Here is a 15,320-nt window from a genome sequence, read left to right on the forward strand (position 1 = left end):
AGTTCAGATTGTTTTATATGTCAGTTTTACAGGTAAGGTTACACTTTAATTCATAGCAAGGATCTAAGAACACTAGGTGGCTCTTGCAGTCAACAGGCACAGTTTATACTGAGCACCACAATAGCCTGAAATAAATCCAACGTGACAAATCCGGGATGAATGTGTGCGCTTCACTGAGTGGATCTTGGAGGTGACGTGTCCGACCCTGAGAGGATAAATATTTCCAAGAAGTTCCCATGTCTGCTCCATTAAACATTATTCGCATATCTAAATGACTGACTTTTATGTTAATCCTCCCTCTCTCGGTTTGTTGTTGGATTAAGAATTGAGCACTCATTTTTAGGTCATTTGCTGAGAATCTTCCTTTTTAAACGATCTTTGTTGCAGAGTGAAAGGGGGCGGAGCCAAACGGGATCCGAATCGAGATGGCCACCTTCACTGAGAGGTAAAGACGGAGCAGTTCCGCTCTTTTATTCTTTATTTTTCACCGCTTTCATTCGGTTTTTCTTAGCTTGCTGGCAGGGACTATAAGTTTTGGGTTGAATTTAGTAAATGCAGAACTCATTAAAGGTTTGGACGCCGTGAAGGAGCCCAATACTTGTGGAAAAGTCTCCATCTCCGTTTCAATTGAATTAGCGGCTCGGCAGGATGTTAGCAAGGTTAGCATGATGGTGTTCTGATTTACAGAGCTTATTCATACTCTTACTGTTGTCACTCATGCATTGCTCAACCAGAGAGTCGTATAGTGTTGCGGTTATTTCGTTTAACCAGTATGTAACGTGTTATTTTTTAAATTAATAAGGGCGCAGATTAATTTTAGCAGTGGTTAGCCGATGTGTTAGCTAATACGCTCTTGGCAATAGTCCAAACACGTTAATTTGCATCGGTAAGATTTGACAGGAATAAAGAGACGCGTTCGATGTAGTTTTGACCTTTTAAAATTCAAAAAGCAGTGTTCAGTACTCCTTTATTTGAATACACATCGTGTGGTTGCAGGATTTAAATGGTAAAGATTCAACTACAATTGAATCTTTGGGCATATTTTATAATCACAACGAGCTCAAAGTTCAGGTGTATGGTTTAACAGCTCCTCCTCAGGTTTGTAGCGCGTCCCCTCGGGTAATTATTTGGCTATTGCTCAATCAAATCAGAGTGCATGAACTGGAGATGTGCTGTTGGTTTTTCCTCCGCAGGATGGGGCCTGTCTTGTTGCTCTGGCTGGCCGTGTGCCTCAGTGGGTCCTGGGCTGTGGACAAGGGCAACTTCAAGACCTGCGACCAAAGTGCTTTCTGCAAGTGAGTGGAACATGGAAAAGTTATTCATTTACTGAAAGGCACATTTTCAAATGCAAAGCACATGGCTGATTTTTGACTGATGCCTGTTTTTACCTTGTGCCAGGCGCCAGCGAGCGATGAAGCCTGGTGAGTCCCCTTATCGGGCCCTGCTGGAAACCATGGAGCTGACCAACACCAGACTCACCCTGCAGCTCATCAATGACAATAACAAGGTAGATTAAAGTTGGATGATCACTTGGGTACATTTACATTAACGGTTTTAAAGATAAAAATGGATCTAAAACTTTTCTATTTTAAGAATCGGGTAAATCTTGTAATGTAATCTTTAAGGAAATGCTCTTATGCTGTAAAACTCTGAGACTTTTAGTCATGATTATTGCATGTCTAATAGATACAATACCAGGTTGGAAGAAGGGGGAGGATATCTTACCAAAACATAAGTTTCCCTTTACTTTTACTCTCAACATAAATCTAAAGTGAAATAGCTTACAAAGAAAAATTAACATTGTTACATTAATGAAAATTGACCCATGATTTTTTTAATAAAGCTTTTAACTTATATTCTACACTATTTAAATTCTGTGCTGCTATTTTTTTAGTTAAACATGGTGATGTTTGCCTGCCTGAAACATAGTGTTAATATTCACACATTTAACCCAACAGTAAATGCTAAACATTACTGAAACAGTAACTTTTTCACAAAGATGGATTTAACATCAGCTGTCATTTCCAAGACTTCCACTTTCTCCATTCAAACCATTAAGACACAATGGTTTCTATTTATTGACTTGCACATCTTTCTGTTTCAGATTCATAAAATGCACAAGTATGTTCAACATTATAAATGTAGCACCTTGATATTTGATGCACCATATGTGAGCTTTGTCATATATAACTAATGTATACATATTTTTAAAGTGATGAAAGTCGACTTTGACTAGTCGCTTTGCCATTGTAGAAATGCAGGAGAGGCTCCATAGTAACTGTCAGGCTTTGTTACCTACAGAATATGTACAGCAAATTTCATCTGCTTGGAAAAATAATTTATTGAATTAACTCTGCTTTAAAACTTGCGACTAGTCATCGCAGAACAGTAGTTAATCTAATCTAATCTAACCTAGATTATATAAACGAATCTGGTGCCTCACCATATTGAATCACAATTTTCAAGGCTACTATAGTTGTGGTAATGGAAAGTACTCTTCTAACTATTGTAGTAAATCTGTGACAGGATGAAAATGGAAGACCCAACGTGTTGCAATAGTCAGGAGAAGATAAGACAACAAAACTTTATTGCTACTGTACTGTATGTGGCGTGATCGGACGCTTAAAAATAACAGGAAGATCAGATGAAACGATTTGAAAGGGCAAAACTCTGAATATTTTAAACACAATTAATTAAAGCAGCTGTGAAGTATGGCTAAGACTGGGACAATGATCAATAAAAAGGCTGCAATATCTCCAACAGAATGAATGAAATTGAGGCATCGTAGTCATACAAAATCAGTCATAGATTTATTAAATTATTAAATTTTGACCTAATTGCAGAATTGTGAAGCATATTTAGTTTTTCTGCACAAACTTTACACTTTTTTTCTTTTACCTTAATCTTTGATATTTTGTTACTGTGTGGAATATGAACTTTAAGTTGAATTTGAATAATTTTAGAATCTGATTATTACTAAATCATTTTATTACTTAAAACCATAGACGTCACTGCAGCTGTGCTTTTTCTTTTTCCACCACCAGGCTTGTTAAAATAAACTAATAGTCTGTTGCTCACAGTAAGAAAGGAAGGCTGAACCTTTTCTAAGTATTTCTGCAGAGACAAAATAAAAGTTTGTTCCAAGAAATTAAACATCACACATGTGGAAATATGATTTTGGTAGATTAAAAGCACATCATTGTGTAGGTCAGATCTGCCTCAAGGCAACATTCCTCCACAGAAACATCAAGAATGACCTTTCAGCTGGATTAAGTGTGACTTGCTATCATCAGAGCTGCGGTTTGTCCTCCATGCATTCAGACTGCATGAAGTGCTTTCTATGGCAAAAGTTGAGATTGCAGATTGCAGTGAGTTCCTAGCGTTTCTGGCTCAGTCCAATCAGTGATGTTGCTGCGTTGTTGAAGAGAAATCTGCTGATCTCTGCTTTCAGGTGCGTCTTCTGCTCGAGCTCTACCGTCTCCAGGGAAACATAACGAGGGTGAAGATTAACGAGCTGAAGCCTCTGAAGCCTCGCTATGAAGTCCCAGACGTGCTCATCAGGGAGCCGCCGACCGAGCCGTGAGTGTCTCGTGAGATTTCCCTCCTGCCTGGTGGATTCGTTTTTAGAGTTCTGAGAGTCGAAAGTTTAATTCCACTAATTCAGAGTACCTGTCCTCTAATTGAAGTTTTCCCTCCGTCCCAGTCTGTCTCTCCTGTCCCAGGACGAGAACGGGGTGGTGCTGTCCCTGGGAGCAGAGTCCCAGCGGGTCATCGTCAGCGCCCGGCCCTTCAGGCTCGACATCGTGGAGGGACGCGACGTCCTGATGTCCCTGAACTCGCGAGGCCTGCTCGGTTTTGAGCACCTGAGGATGCGCAAGGACACGTGAGAGTCCACACACACACACACACACTTCAACACAAAGCCCTGTCTTTTTTTTTTTTTTTTTTTTTTCCCACGTCGCCACTCGGTGGATAAATTCAGTTTCTGTTCCCATGATATGGTTTGTTTTTTCAGTGCTGTCTCTGACTCGTTGTTCTGTCCTTTTCTCCCTATCATCCTAGTTTCTCCTATAAAGTAACTAGCACAGTGGCTAGCGTGTGGGATAATATCAAGAGGGTATTCTCTAGGTAAAGAGCCTTAATGTGTATTCTGTTCCTTGTGCCTCTGCTGCCCGTAGTTACATAAGACACAGGGTCTCCCATCACACTAAGTTTATTTAACCTGAAGTTAATGTGACTGTAGGTTAGGGTGTGGGTGACTGTGTGCATGGAGGTGTTTGGATATAGTTTTAAAACTGAGCCATCCTCACATTCAGATGCTTAAAAAAATCTGTCTGATCATTAGAAAAATCTGCAGGGTTAAATTGTAGCTCTGGCATTGATTTAAACTTTCAGTTTTGTCCATTAACTCATTCATTGTCACAGCAGTAGCTCGTCTGATGATCTGATCCAAATCTTTTAACTGCTTGATTTACAACATGTGGCAAGTAAAGAGTGGAAGGTGTAGATTTGAGTATTAATAACTCAAACTTTCTCACATTACAACCGCAAAGTATTTTATTGGGAATTTATCTGACAAACAACACAGAGTGGCATATAGTTAGTTATAAAGTAGAAGTAAAGTAATTTGATCTAAAGTTTTTAGATCTGAAAAGTGTGGCATGTATTAGTATGCAGCACCGTTACTTTACAGAACCAGCGTTTGTTGTGATTGCAGTCGAGTCTTTCAGTTTGTGTCCACCAGCTTTATACATCTAGAGACTGAATTTCTCTTCATAAAACTGATCAAGCTCAATACAATACAATTTGATTAATCATCAGAATAACCAGTAGAATGATTGATTAATAAAATAATTTCTAGTTGCAGCTCCAGTATTTTCTTCATCAGCTTCCTTCTGAAGAAAAGCATCCCTGTGGTGCATTCAGGGAGACGTGTAGTTTTAGTTTTCACACCAACCTTTTGAGTATAAGCCATAAACCTTTATGTATGCGTTCTCTCCTATGTTGTTAATTGGAAAAGTTTGCCTTCCTTTTAACACTTGTTTTATTCTTGACTCTTCTCCAGAAAGACCAGTTTTGTGGAATAGTTGTCAAATTCTGTTACCCTGGAAACCTTTAGCCTTGTAGCTAGCGCTAATGACGACTCTGTGTTGCTATGTCTCAAAGTTAAAGCGTTATAAATACTCAAGTTCCCGTACTGAATGTCTGTCTGAACCCACATGCAGTCTGTCCCCTCAGGCTTTGCTGATCAGCTCCCGTCAGCAACATCTCTCTTTGTGGTTCTACTTCTGATTGCAGTTTTGCTTTAATTCAGGGTCATTTTAAATCGCTTCCTCTGGACATTAACAGGTCGGGTCGGCTGCCCACTGCATGTTTACTGCTTAACATCACGTATTTCTGCAGCTCAAGGATTTTTCTTCTTTTTTTTATTTTTTATTTTTTTATTGAGCTGCTTCTAGGGTTAAACTCTGGTGTTTTTGGATCTTCTCGGTTCTATCTGGGGGGTTTTTAAGGTGGCGTATGCTGCAATGCGTTGAGCTCTGGTCTTTCAATACCAAGCCTGAAGTAGCCACAAGGCAGGGAGTTGTTCAGTCCCTATTTGTGATTAAAGCTAGATCACTGTTTTGCAGTTTTATTTAGTCGTCTCTGCGGTGAGGGGACGATCATTAATCCTGCACCCTGTTCCATGTTGTTTTATTTACCTTTAACTATAGTTTAATTATCTCAGCATATTATTACCTCTCATGAGACGGTGGCCAAAGTGACGCTCTTTCTTTTCTGTCCATCCTTCGCTCTGAGCAGTCAGGCCGACCCGGAGGCTGAGAACAAAGAGGGGACGGACCCTGCGAACCCGGCCGAGGTATTTGGAGATTCATTGTTTGGCTCTTTAGGTGTTATCTCGTGGTTTCTGCTCCTCCGTGACTATTTTTGCCTTTTGACTACCAGACTGCAAAAGAAGAGGAAGAGAAAGTAGAAGATGGGATGTGGGAGGAGACGTTTAAATCGCACACAGACAGCAAACCGAGCGGTACAGCATGCAGCTTTAGCTGAAGGTGTTTGTATGAGAGGATGAGAGTTGAAATGTTTTACCCGTCATCTCTCTCCTCAGGTCCTTCTGCCGTTAGTTTAGACTTTTCGTTGCCAGGCGTGGAGCACGTCTACGGCATCCCAGAACACGCAGACACCCTCAAGCTTAAAACGACAGAGTGAGTCCCAGCTGCAGGTTTTGTCTGTCAAAGCCTCAAACGCAGAAATGACACGTGAATCCCTTTGGTTTTGTTTTCAGTAGTGGGGATCCGTATCGGCTGTATAACCTGGATGTTTTCCAGTATGAACTGTATAACCCGATGGCTCTATATGGGGCAGTCCCAGTGATGTTATCTCACAACGCTCAGCGTACCATGGGCATCTTCTGGCTCAACGCTGCAGAAACCTGGGTGGATATAAGTTCAAACACAGCAGGAAAGGTAAAGTCTGTTCTCCCTGACCAGAGATTAACCAGCAGCATTCACTTCCTGGTTTCCTCTTAAAGCCACGAGGATTTTGAAAATGAGTCCGGGGAATTTCTTTGTTTCCAAAGCTCATTTTGTTTATTTCTCCAGACGGTGTTTGGGAAAATGCTGGATTACGTCCAGGGCTCCAGCGAGACGCCACAGACGGATGTTCGTTGGATCTCAGAAAGTGGAATCATAGATGTCTTCCTCATGCTGGGACCGACTCCCAGAGACGTCTTCTCTCAGTACGCCTCTCTAACAGGTGAGAAAGAACATGAAATGAGATATAAGCTTTAATTTCCTTGGTCTCCTGTTATCTTTAGGCTCCTTCTGAGTAGATTTTAAATGGCGACTCAGAATTGTTGATTTGCAAATGAGAAAACAAACTAGTTAAAAACATCTGCAACAATTATATCCATTTCTTGCAACCAAATGGCAGAGATCATCTTGTGTCTGACCTCTTTGGTCCTTCTGCCTCTCAGGCACTCAGGCCTTCCCCCCTCTGGCCTCACTGGGATACCACCAGTGCCGCTGGAACTACAACGACCAGGAAGACGTTCGCTCGGTGGACGCCGGCTTCGACGAGCACGACATCCCCTATGACTTTATTTGGCTTGATATCGAGCACACAGACGGGAAGCGCTACTTCACCTGGGATCCTCACAAGTTTGCATCACCAAAGGAGATGCTGCAGGGTCTCCTGGACAAGAAACGCAAGGTACAGCTGACAAGATGGTCTGTTATTCACAGATTAATGTATTTGTTTATTAAAACCCTCAAGAGTTCTTATGAAATCTGGAGTTTGGTTTTTAACCTTTTCCAAATCTGGATATTTATCTATTTTAAATAGTTGTTGAATTACCTAATGGACAAAACAGAGATTCTTAAGAGACGGGCTATAATAGATTGATATATATTTAAGTTTGTAGTAATTTAAATTTATTTAGCATTGTAAGAGATTTATTGTCTGGTTTCATTGTGAAGCCAAATCATTCAGAAATGAACAAAAGGTTTTCCAGACTTGAAATCCTCTTTTACACTGAATCTGTGGTTCAGGTTACTTAAACCTCTATTTTAAACTTCTACAAATAAACTGCAGATATCACAGATGAAACTGTATTTAAAAAAAATCTGTAGGTTAATAAAACCCAGGTTTGATAAATCTGTTTTATCCATTTTTGAACTGATTCTATTAAAAAGGAGCAGGATATATCTTTACCATGTTGCTCTATTTTCCTGATTTGTGGATTTGAGATAAAAGTTTTGCACTTAAATATCCAGAACATTCTAAAACCTATTGGAAACATAGAAAACCAAGTCTGGGAAAGTGGAGAGCTCTGAAATGAAAACATGCCTACATCTTTTATGCAGCTTTAGAGCTGCCTGAAGTAGATTTTAAGCTCTGTTGGCTTGAAGCTCAGCACATTTTACTCCTTCCAGATGGTTGCGATCGTCGACCCTCACATCAAAGTGGACACAAACTACAAGATCCACAACGAGATCCGCTCTCGGGGTTTCTATGTGAAGAATAAAGATGGCGGAGACTACGAAGGCTGGTGCTGGCCTGGTAAGACTCCTACAACTCTGGCATGGTTTTATTTTTTATCTAGAGATTTTTTTCCATCTTCTCTTCCATTTTCCTTCACTGCTGGTGAATAAATAGGGAGTGCAGGTTATCCAGACTTCACCCGTCCTGACATGAGGGCCTGGTGGGCCAGCCAGTTTGCATACGATCAGTATGAGGTGAGTTGCTCAGGTGGAGGTTTGTATTGTTGTAAATGATATGAACCATTCAGCTGTGCAGAGTAAAGCTAGAAAACGAGGCTCAATTAGAAGCTCTATCTTATTACATGTTGGCACCTAATTCAACTTTGGAGACATTCATAATATTTTCTCGCTGCTTACATTTGAGGCTCAGACATGATTACCACCCTGGAATTTATTGCATTTTTCACAGTTTTTAGGTTGTTTTGTGTCATAGTTTAGATTAAACTGAGTGTTTCCGCTCTGCAGGGCGCCACGGAGAACTTGTATACCTGGAACGACATGAATGAGCCGTCCGTGTTCAACGGGCCGGAGGTCACCATGCACAAAGACGCGATGCACGAGTCCTGGGAGCACCGTGACGTGCACAACTTATACGGCCTTTATGTGGTGAGTGAGTTTAAGCCGAGTCGCACTATGATTTTTAGGCCACTCTTCTGTCTTTTTTGATTCTAACTAAATATGGAAAGAGTGATTTATTAAGTAGATTTAGTATGTCTACTTTTTGCTAGAAATGATCTGCTAGGAAATGTAAAGTAGTGATGAAATTCTCTGTTTTCCCGGCCTGCAGCACAGGGCCACGGCAGAGGGTTTGGTCGAGAGGTCTGGAGGAGTCGAGAGACCGTTTGTCCTCACCAGAGCTTTCTTTGCTGGTTCCCAGCGCTACGGTGAGGCCGCCAGCACCTTTACCTCCAGATTACCCGCTAATGTCGACTTAACATCTGTTAAAAAGATAAAACATACAACATTAGGCCAGCCTTTTTATATGCAAAATGTGTTTTTTTTTTTTTTTTTTGCATGCAGGTGCTGTGTGGACTGGAGACAACGCTGCGGAGTGGGACCACCTGAAGATCTCTATCCCCATGTGTCTGAGTCTGGGCCTGGTGGGAATCTCCTTCTGTGGTGGTGAGTTCATAAACAAACACACAGCTTAGGTTGATGGTTATATTTGGCTTTTTAAGAAAATTACTGCAATTACATTAACATACTCTTGTTGTTTTTTAATTTTATTTTTTGTATTTTATTTAAATTACTTGCATTGTTATTAATTTTATGTCCCTTATGATTTTATTTATATTTGCATTTGAATTGAGTAGCTTGTCAACAAATAAGCAATTTCCCTTTGGGGACCAATAAAGTATATTCATGTTATTTTTATGTCTCATGTAATTTACAAAAAATAAAGCATAAAGTTGTTGAAGTTTTCTATTTTCCTCATTAATAATTACAGAAACCTGCCTTGGTTGAGTAAAATAATGATTCTTATCAGCACTGTGGAAATAATCCAATTTAACACCCCGTAGTGTTTGGTAATGTCGCTATGGAAACAGGTCTGCTCTGTTGCCATAGTGATGGCAGAAGTTCCCCACTAATGAAGCAGCAGTTATTTTTCAGTTATGTTGGCTTGAATTACGCTGCCAGCTGTTCAGACTTTATTGAAATTAATGAATTTGTGTTCAACACAAAAAGAAATCTGGTTTGAGGAAAAGCTCCTTGAAGATCAATTTATTTTTAATCAAACCCTTTGGATTGAAAAGTCAGTTTCCTAGAGTAAATGTAAAGTTGTGCAATGATCGTACAAAACATATTCTGTGTTTAAAAATCTCTCAGATTTCAGGTTTCTATTTAGTTTTGATTTTATCTGTAGATAATTTTATATGCACAGTTTATATTGTTTTTAGATATTTTTCTTTTCAAGTGAATTTTCCCACTGTGGGATTAACAAAGGACTGTTTTTATTCCACAGCTGATGTCGGCGGGTTCTTTAAGTCGCCGAGCACCGAGCTGCTGGTGCGTTGGTACCAGACGGGGGCGTACCAGCCCTTCTTCCGGGCCCACGCCCACCTGGACACGCCACGCCGCGAGCCCTGGCTGTTTGGTCCAGAAAACACGGCTCTGATCCGCGAAGTCATTCGCCAGCGCTACACGTTCTTGCCTTACTGGTACCAGCTGTTCTACCTCGCATATCACACTGGAGAACCCGTCATGAGGTGAGGACAGGGAAAGGTTTTTCCCTCTCGTGTGTATCGCTGATGCTCAGAGGAGTGAGGTGTTCATTTGTAACATGATGCAATTATTGTTCATCAGGAAGATTTGTAGTTTAAAACTTTGAGCTAAACAATCAAGGAGACGAATATGAAAGCGATTGGCTGCATTATTATCCCTACTTTGGTATTTTTCTTAAAACAAGAAAGATGTTTGTCCCACTGCATGGAAAAGCTGTTTTCAGGTAAATGATAATCTGACTTGCCTCATGTCTGTTGCAGGCCACTTTGGGTGGAGTATCCCCAGGATCCTGCTACTTTTGCTCTGGATGATGAGTTTTTGCTCGGTGAGGCACAAAACGCAAATCTCTCTCTGTAATGAGTACGAAGAGTTTATCAGATTATTTCATGAATCAAATTGCAAACTAGTTCTACCCTAGAACTGTTGTGCAGCTGTTTTCTCTCCGGTTTCTCTTAATTCAGGGATTTTTGAAGTAGAGTAGGAATACTCCCTCTCCTACATTGCTGCTATTATTGCTTTACTGTTGCTAGACAGCAAAGCAATAATGATCATTACTGATCCTGTGGGGTTTTCCTGCTTTAGATTGGTTATAGGAGGTAAACTTGATTTAAAATTGCTAAAATGCAGTGAATAAATAAATATAATGTAATAACAGAAAATTATGCCAGTAACACAGTCATTCCTCTAGTGTGGAAGTAGTTCAAAATTATTATTTTTTTAACCTTTAGTCAAGTCTTTGCCAAAAATATTCCAGTGGAAAATCATATAAGTGACTGAATAAGGTCAGCAAAAAGCTCAGCATAGTTACCAGTAATGTTCCAAATTTTGGCTCGTACATTAGAGGATTAAATTAATTATGTTTTACATTAATCACAAACTTGTTCAATAATTCAGTAATCACATGTTGCACAAGTCATTCATCAAAAATTCAGTCATTACTCTTGTAGCATAAATGGAAAATAAAGCCAGGAATAATTCACATTTCACGACAAAAAATCAAGTGTTTGAGCTTCCAAATGGTCGGTCTCGATCAAGGCCAGTCAGACTGAACGATGTTTCATTCTGATCGCCATCTTGGTTTTTAAATAATAATATAAGAATATTTGAACGTTTTCACACAGAAGGAAACAAACTATAGAAGATGAATACTAACTACATCTACTTCAGAGGCTGCTGGTATCTATGAGGTAGAAGTTTAGCTTACAAGATGTTTGCAGATGCTTCACTTTGTGATTGTCTAACTTATTTTTCAGCATAGAAAATGGAAGGAAAATTAATAACTTGTTTCTGCTGCCATCTTGTGGCCAAATATGTTACGCAATGCAGGTTTAAAATCGGTCTTTACCAATTAAATGACTCGCTGTGTAGCTTGTTGTTGTTTTACTAATGAAATCAGTATTTTTGGATAATAAAACATTCATAATTTTTCTCCTGTTTGTTGGTTTCTGCTGCAGGCCGAGACCTGTTGGTGCATCCTGTAACTGAAGAGGGAGCCAGAGGCGTCACCGCTTACCTGCCGGGGAAACACGAGGTGACCGACTCGCTCTGCAGCACGTTGCGATGGTTTTTAAGTTCAGGAGGTGATGGTTCTCCCTGCGTGTCTGTCCTCAGGTCTGGTTTGACATCCACACCTTCCAGAAGCACAACGGCGGCCAAAACCTTTACATTCCTGTCACCATGAGCTCCGTAAGCTGTCACAAAAATTTAATATACAGTTCAATGGATTTTAATGGCGTCTCATTTTCCTGCTTTAGAGTAGTTTCTGCTGTATGCTGTCACAAGTTCACTGATTTAGACGGCTTTTTGTGCTTCCTTGCTAGATCCCGGTGTTCCAGCGCGGCGGCTCCATCATTCCCAGGAAGCTCCGAGTCCGCAGGTCCTCCACCTGCATGGAGCACGACCCGTACACTCTGTATGTGGCTCTTGATAATCAGGTAAAGAAACTTTGCGCCGTCTAAGAGCAGCTGCAGGATTCTGCTGAGTCTCTGCTGGGTGGTCCTAATCAAAGCTCTGCTGTTGTTCAACAGAGAACGGCAGAAGGAGAGCTGTACATCGATGACGGCCACACCTTTAACTATGAGAAGAAAGAGTTGATCCACAGGAAGTTTTCCTTCGCCAACGGCGTCCTCTCCTCTGTGTGCGTTGCATCATCTCAGCGTTTCTCTCTTCCCTGTTCTTCCAGCTCAGATCTTGATACTAAAGAATGAAACTCAGGATGATAAAAGTTCAGATTTATCTACTTCTGTAATGGTTACGCCTCATGTTTGAAGATGAATTTGTTCCTCTGTCTTCCCCACAGTGACCTTGAACCAAACGCCCAGTTTACAACCAAGTCTTGGGTGGAACGCATCATCATACTGGGAGCCAGTAAACCCAGCATGGTTACTCTTAAAACTGCTGGTGAGTGATTGATGCTCTTTGTCACATGATACAGAAATATAAAATAAAGATTTTAGAGTTTTATAGGAAAATAGAGGCTTAATTCAGATAAAAAAAAATGGATTCAAAACGCATTAAAAAAGTGGTTATTTTAAGCTTTCATATGAGTTATATACTTTTGTAATAAAGTTTAGAAGTAAACTAGAAAAGTAACTAATTGATCTGTCACAGTAACAAAGTTTGCTGCATAATAAATTGTCTGAAAAATTATTGTGATAAACAATGTTTTGAGACAATTTTCAACAATATAATAATGGGATAATAATGCTAGTTCGCCCTCTCAAAATCTAATAAACTTTAGTTTTGTGCAGAGGACTACACCCTGGAACTGGAAGACATTTTAAATATCCAAAATAACAATAAAACAACCAAAGACGATGGATAAAAAACCATACACAATCAAAAGTAAAATGGATTATGAGGCATCTATAAACAAAATTGCCCTTTAAAAAATATGAATCATCACAGTGGAAATTATTGAGCTTGTTCTAGTTTATCATGCAGTTATTTTGGTATTTGCTTATTATGACCAGCTTGTCTGCATTAAAACTTTAAAATAAGATCATTTGCAGCATGAATTCTTGTCCTTACTGTCCTAACCAAAAAAAGTTCAGACTAAGAAATCTTCAGTTCTTGACGTTTCTTCTTGTATTGTCTAATTGACCAGGAAACAAACTTGTTACAAATAACCATGTTGCCAGAAAATAGTTTCAAATCATGATGTACTTTGAATCAAAAGAGTTGACCTAAATCACTTTATCAATGTTGCTCTTTGGAACATCAGATCCTGTGCAAAACTGTTCAGAGGATGAGAATATTTTTCTCTTTTCGTTTTTGCAGATGGTGAGAACCAGCTGGAGTTTGATTTCGACGCCTCCATGTCTGTGTTAACTATCCGCAAGCCCGGCATGAACGCGGGGGCAGACTGGACCGTGACCCTTCAGTGACCCCCAGAGACAGAAGACGAAAACAGAAAACGAGCAAACTAGACTGAAACAGGAGGAGATGGAGAGAGTAGGGAATAGACAGACTCCATTAATACTCCAGACTAACTAGAGCAGGACATCAGAGTAACTGCAGAAACACAGATCACGCTCTCCATCCACATTAACACAGCTTGTTGACGCTGAACTCTGCCATTTCCTCTTTGTGTTCAGTCACACTGTAAGATCTGACGGCAACGATTAAAAAATTACTACTAGATAGGAAAATGTGTTTGTTTTTTCAGGGAAGAATCGGAGTGGGTCAAGTCAACTTTGGGACTTTTTTTGCTGCTGAATCTTCCTCTCGGTTTAACACACTGTCTGCCTCATAAGAAATGCATCACTGTAAAGAGTTGTTGGTGTTTATAATGAAGGTTAACATTCTCATCACACACTCCAACCTACTGCTGATTCCTGTCTGAATTTGAAGAAATCTATCGTTCCTCTTATAGGCAAAGTCAAATCAGGTAAGAGCTCAGCCTTCTTTTCTCATGCGAATTTAAAAGTTGAGGGACAGTTTAACCATCGTCTCCTTTATGGCTCAAATCTTTTATCATGCTTTTTTTTTTTAAACTGTTTTCAACACCACAAAGACGTCATTGTTTAGCAGTCCTCAGCAAATCATTTTCTTCCAGCCTGTCATTGAGTTTCTCAGTCCTAAATATACATTATTTCTTCTTGTTGCTTCTATTTTGAAGTAATTTTCTTAATCGCACAGTTTGGGTTTTAAGCTGGGGAGTGAACCACTGACTGTGGATGATTCTAACAATGTGTTTTCTCTTTTGAGCCATTTTTCTTCCCTTCATATCCTGCTTTTAATGCACTTACAGCCCTTAAGAAATTAGATTTTCATGTGTTTCCTAGGCATTAGTTGAAATCTTCATTTGGGTTTTGATCATTAGATCAACTAAACAGTTGTCCATTTAAAGCCATCTGAACTACAGAAACATCAATCCAAAATATACATCAATCTGCCATCAAGTTCAATCATCTGAGCTGCAGGAGGGAAGGTTCTGCGAGTTTCTGTTTTCAAGAGCATAAATGTTCCCTCTGCATTGTTTTTTGTCAATGGCTTGAATTGGTGAAAACGGAAGTTAATGATTGCACTTCAGCTGTCAAAGTTGTCTGATGTACTCTTAACAGATGAGACCAAGTGAAAATAAACTTGACCAAATGTGAAAAATAAGTCTGATTTCTTCCAGTAATTTTTGTTAAATTATATTTCACATTCAGACTCATTCTGCCAAAACTGAATGAAAAAGTATGGTTATCTTTTTTTTATGTCACTTTTCTAGGTCTGGATAACTTTGTTTCAGACAGGGCAACCATCTACAGCGCCCCTTAAAGGGACTATATTTAACCTGTTGACTAATGTTCAGTATTCCACCTGTAATATTTTATCCAGTATGTTTTTGACTTACTGGCTTAAAACAAAAAATTAGGGCATTTTTACAGGTTTTTGGACAGGTTAAGATGAACTTGTAGTATTTTAATTGAGGCTGGTTAAAATACTAAGGGGTCCAATAAAAGTGGAATTTTTAAAAATGCATTTCTACAAATTAAAGGACAATAGAGTAGATAAAAGAAGTTCAAGACATCTCTTCCATTAATCATAATGGGTAGGGAGCAGCAC

The 15,320-nt window shown here is 39.6% G+C and overlaps 1 protein-coding gene across 4 annotated transcripts; it reads left to right on the plus strand.

Moving 5' to 3' along the window:
- Window positions 1–333: 333 nt before the first annotated feature.
- On the plus strand, window positions 334–14,873 carry ganabb (glucosidase II alpha subunit b). Of its 4 annotated transcripts, none has more exons than XM_015007735.2 (25): window positions 334–445; window positions 1,194–1,295; window positions 1,399–1,507; window positions 3,452–3,579; window positions 3,704–3,883; window positions 4,063–4,128; window positions 5,803–5,860; window positions 5,947–6,028; window positions 6,110–6,206; window positions 6,287–6,467; window positions 6,603–6,756; window positions 6,977–7,212; window positions 7,935–8,061; window positions 8,158–8,237; window positions 8,508–8,648; window positions 8,830–8,926; window positions 9,063–9,164; window positions 10,006–10,249; window positions 10,526–10,590; window positions 11,720–11,796; window positions 11,877–11,951; window positions 12,086–12,199; window positions 12,293–12,402; window positions 12,565–12,665; window positions 13,545–14,873. In XM_015007735.2, the coding sequence occupies exons 1-25, from the start codon at window positions 426–428 to the stop codon at window positions 13,649–13,651; spliced, it is 2,853 nt and encodes a 950-aa protein (XP_014863221.1). In that variant the 5' UTR covers window positions 334–425; the 3' UTR covers window positions 13,652–14,873. The 4 variants fall into 4 exon arrangements, with proteins under 4 accessions (XP_014863221.1, XP_014863246.1, XP_014863229.1 ...); XM_015007743.2 differs by lacking the exon at window positions 334–445 and adding an exon at window positions 519–659; XM_015007751.2 differs by lacking the exon at window positions 334–445 and adding an exon at window positions 1,079–1,098.
- The last annotated feature ends 447 nt before the right edge of the window (window positions 14,874–15,320 follow it).

The sequence above is a fragment of the Poecilia mexicana genome, unplaced genomic scaffold (genome assembly GCF_051168715.1).
Source record: "Poecilia mexicana isolate PSO_F unplaced genomic scaffold, ASM5116871v1 scaffold_10, whole genome shotgun sequence".
NCBI classification, from domain to species: Eukaryota; Metazoa; Chordata; class Actinopteri; order Cyprinodontiformes; family Poeciliidae; genus Poecilia; species Poecilia mexicana.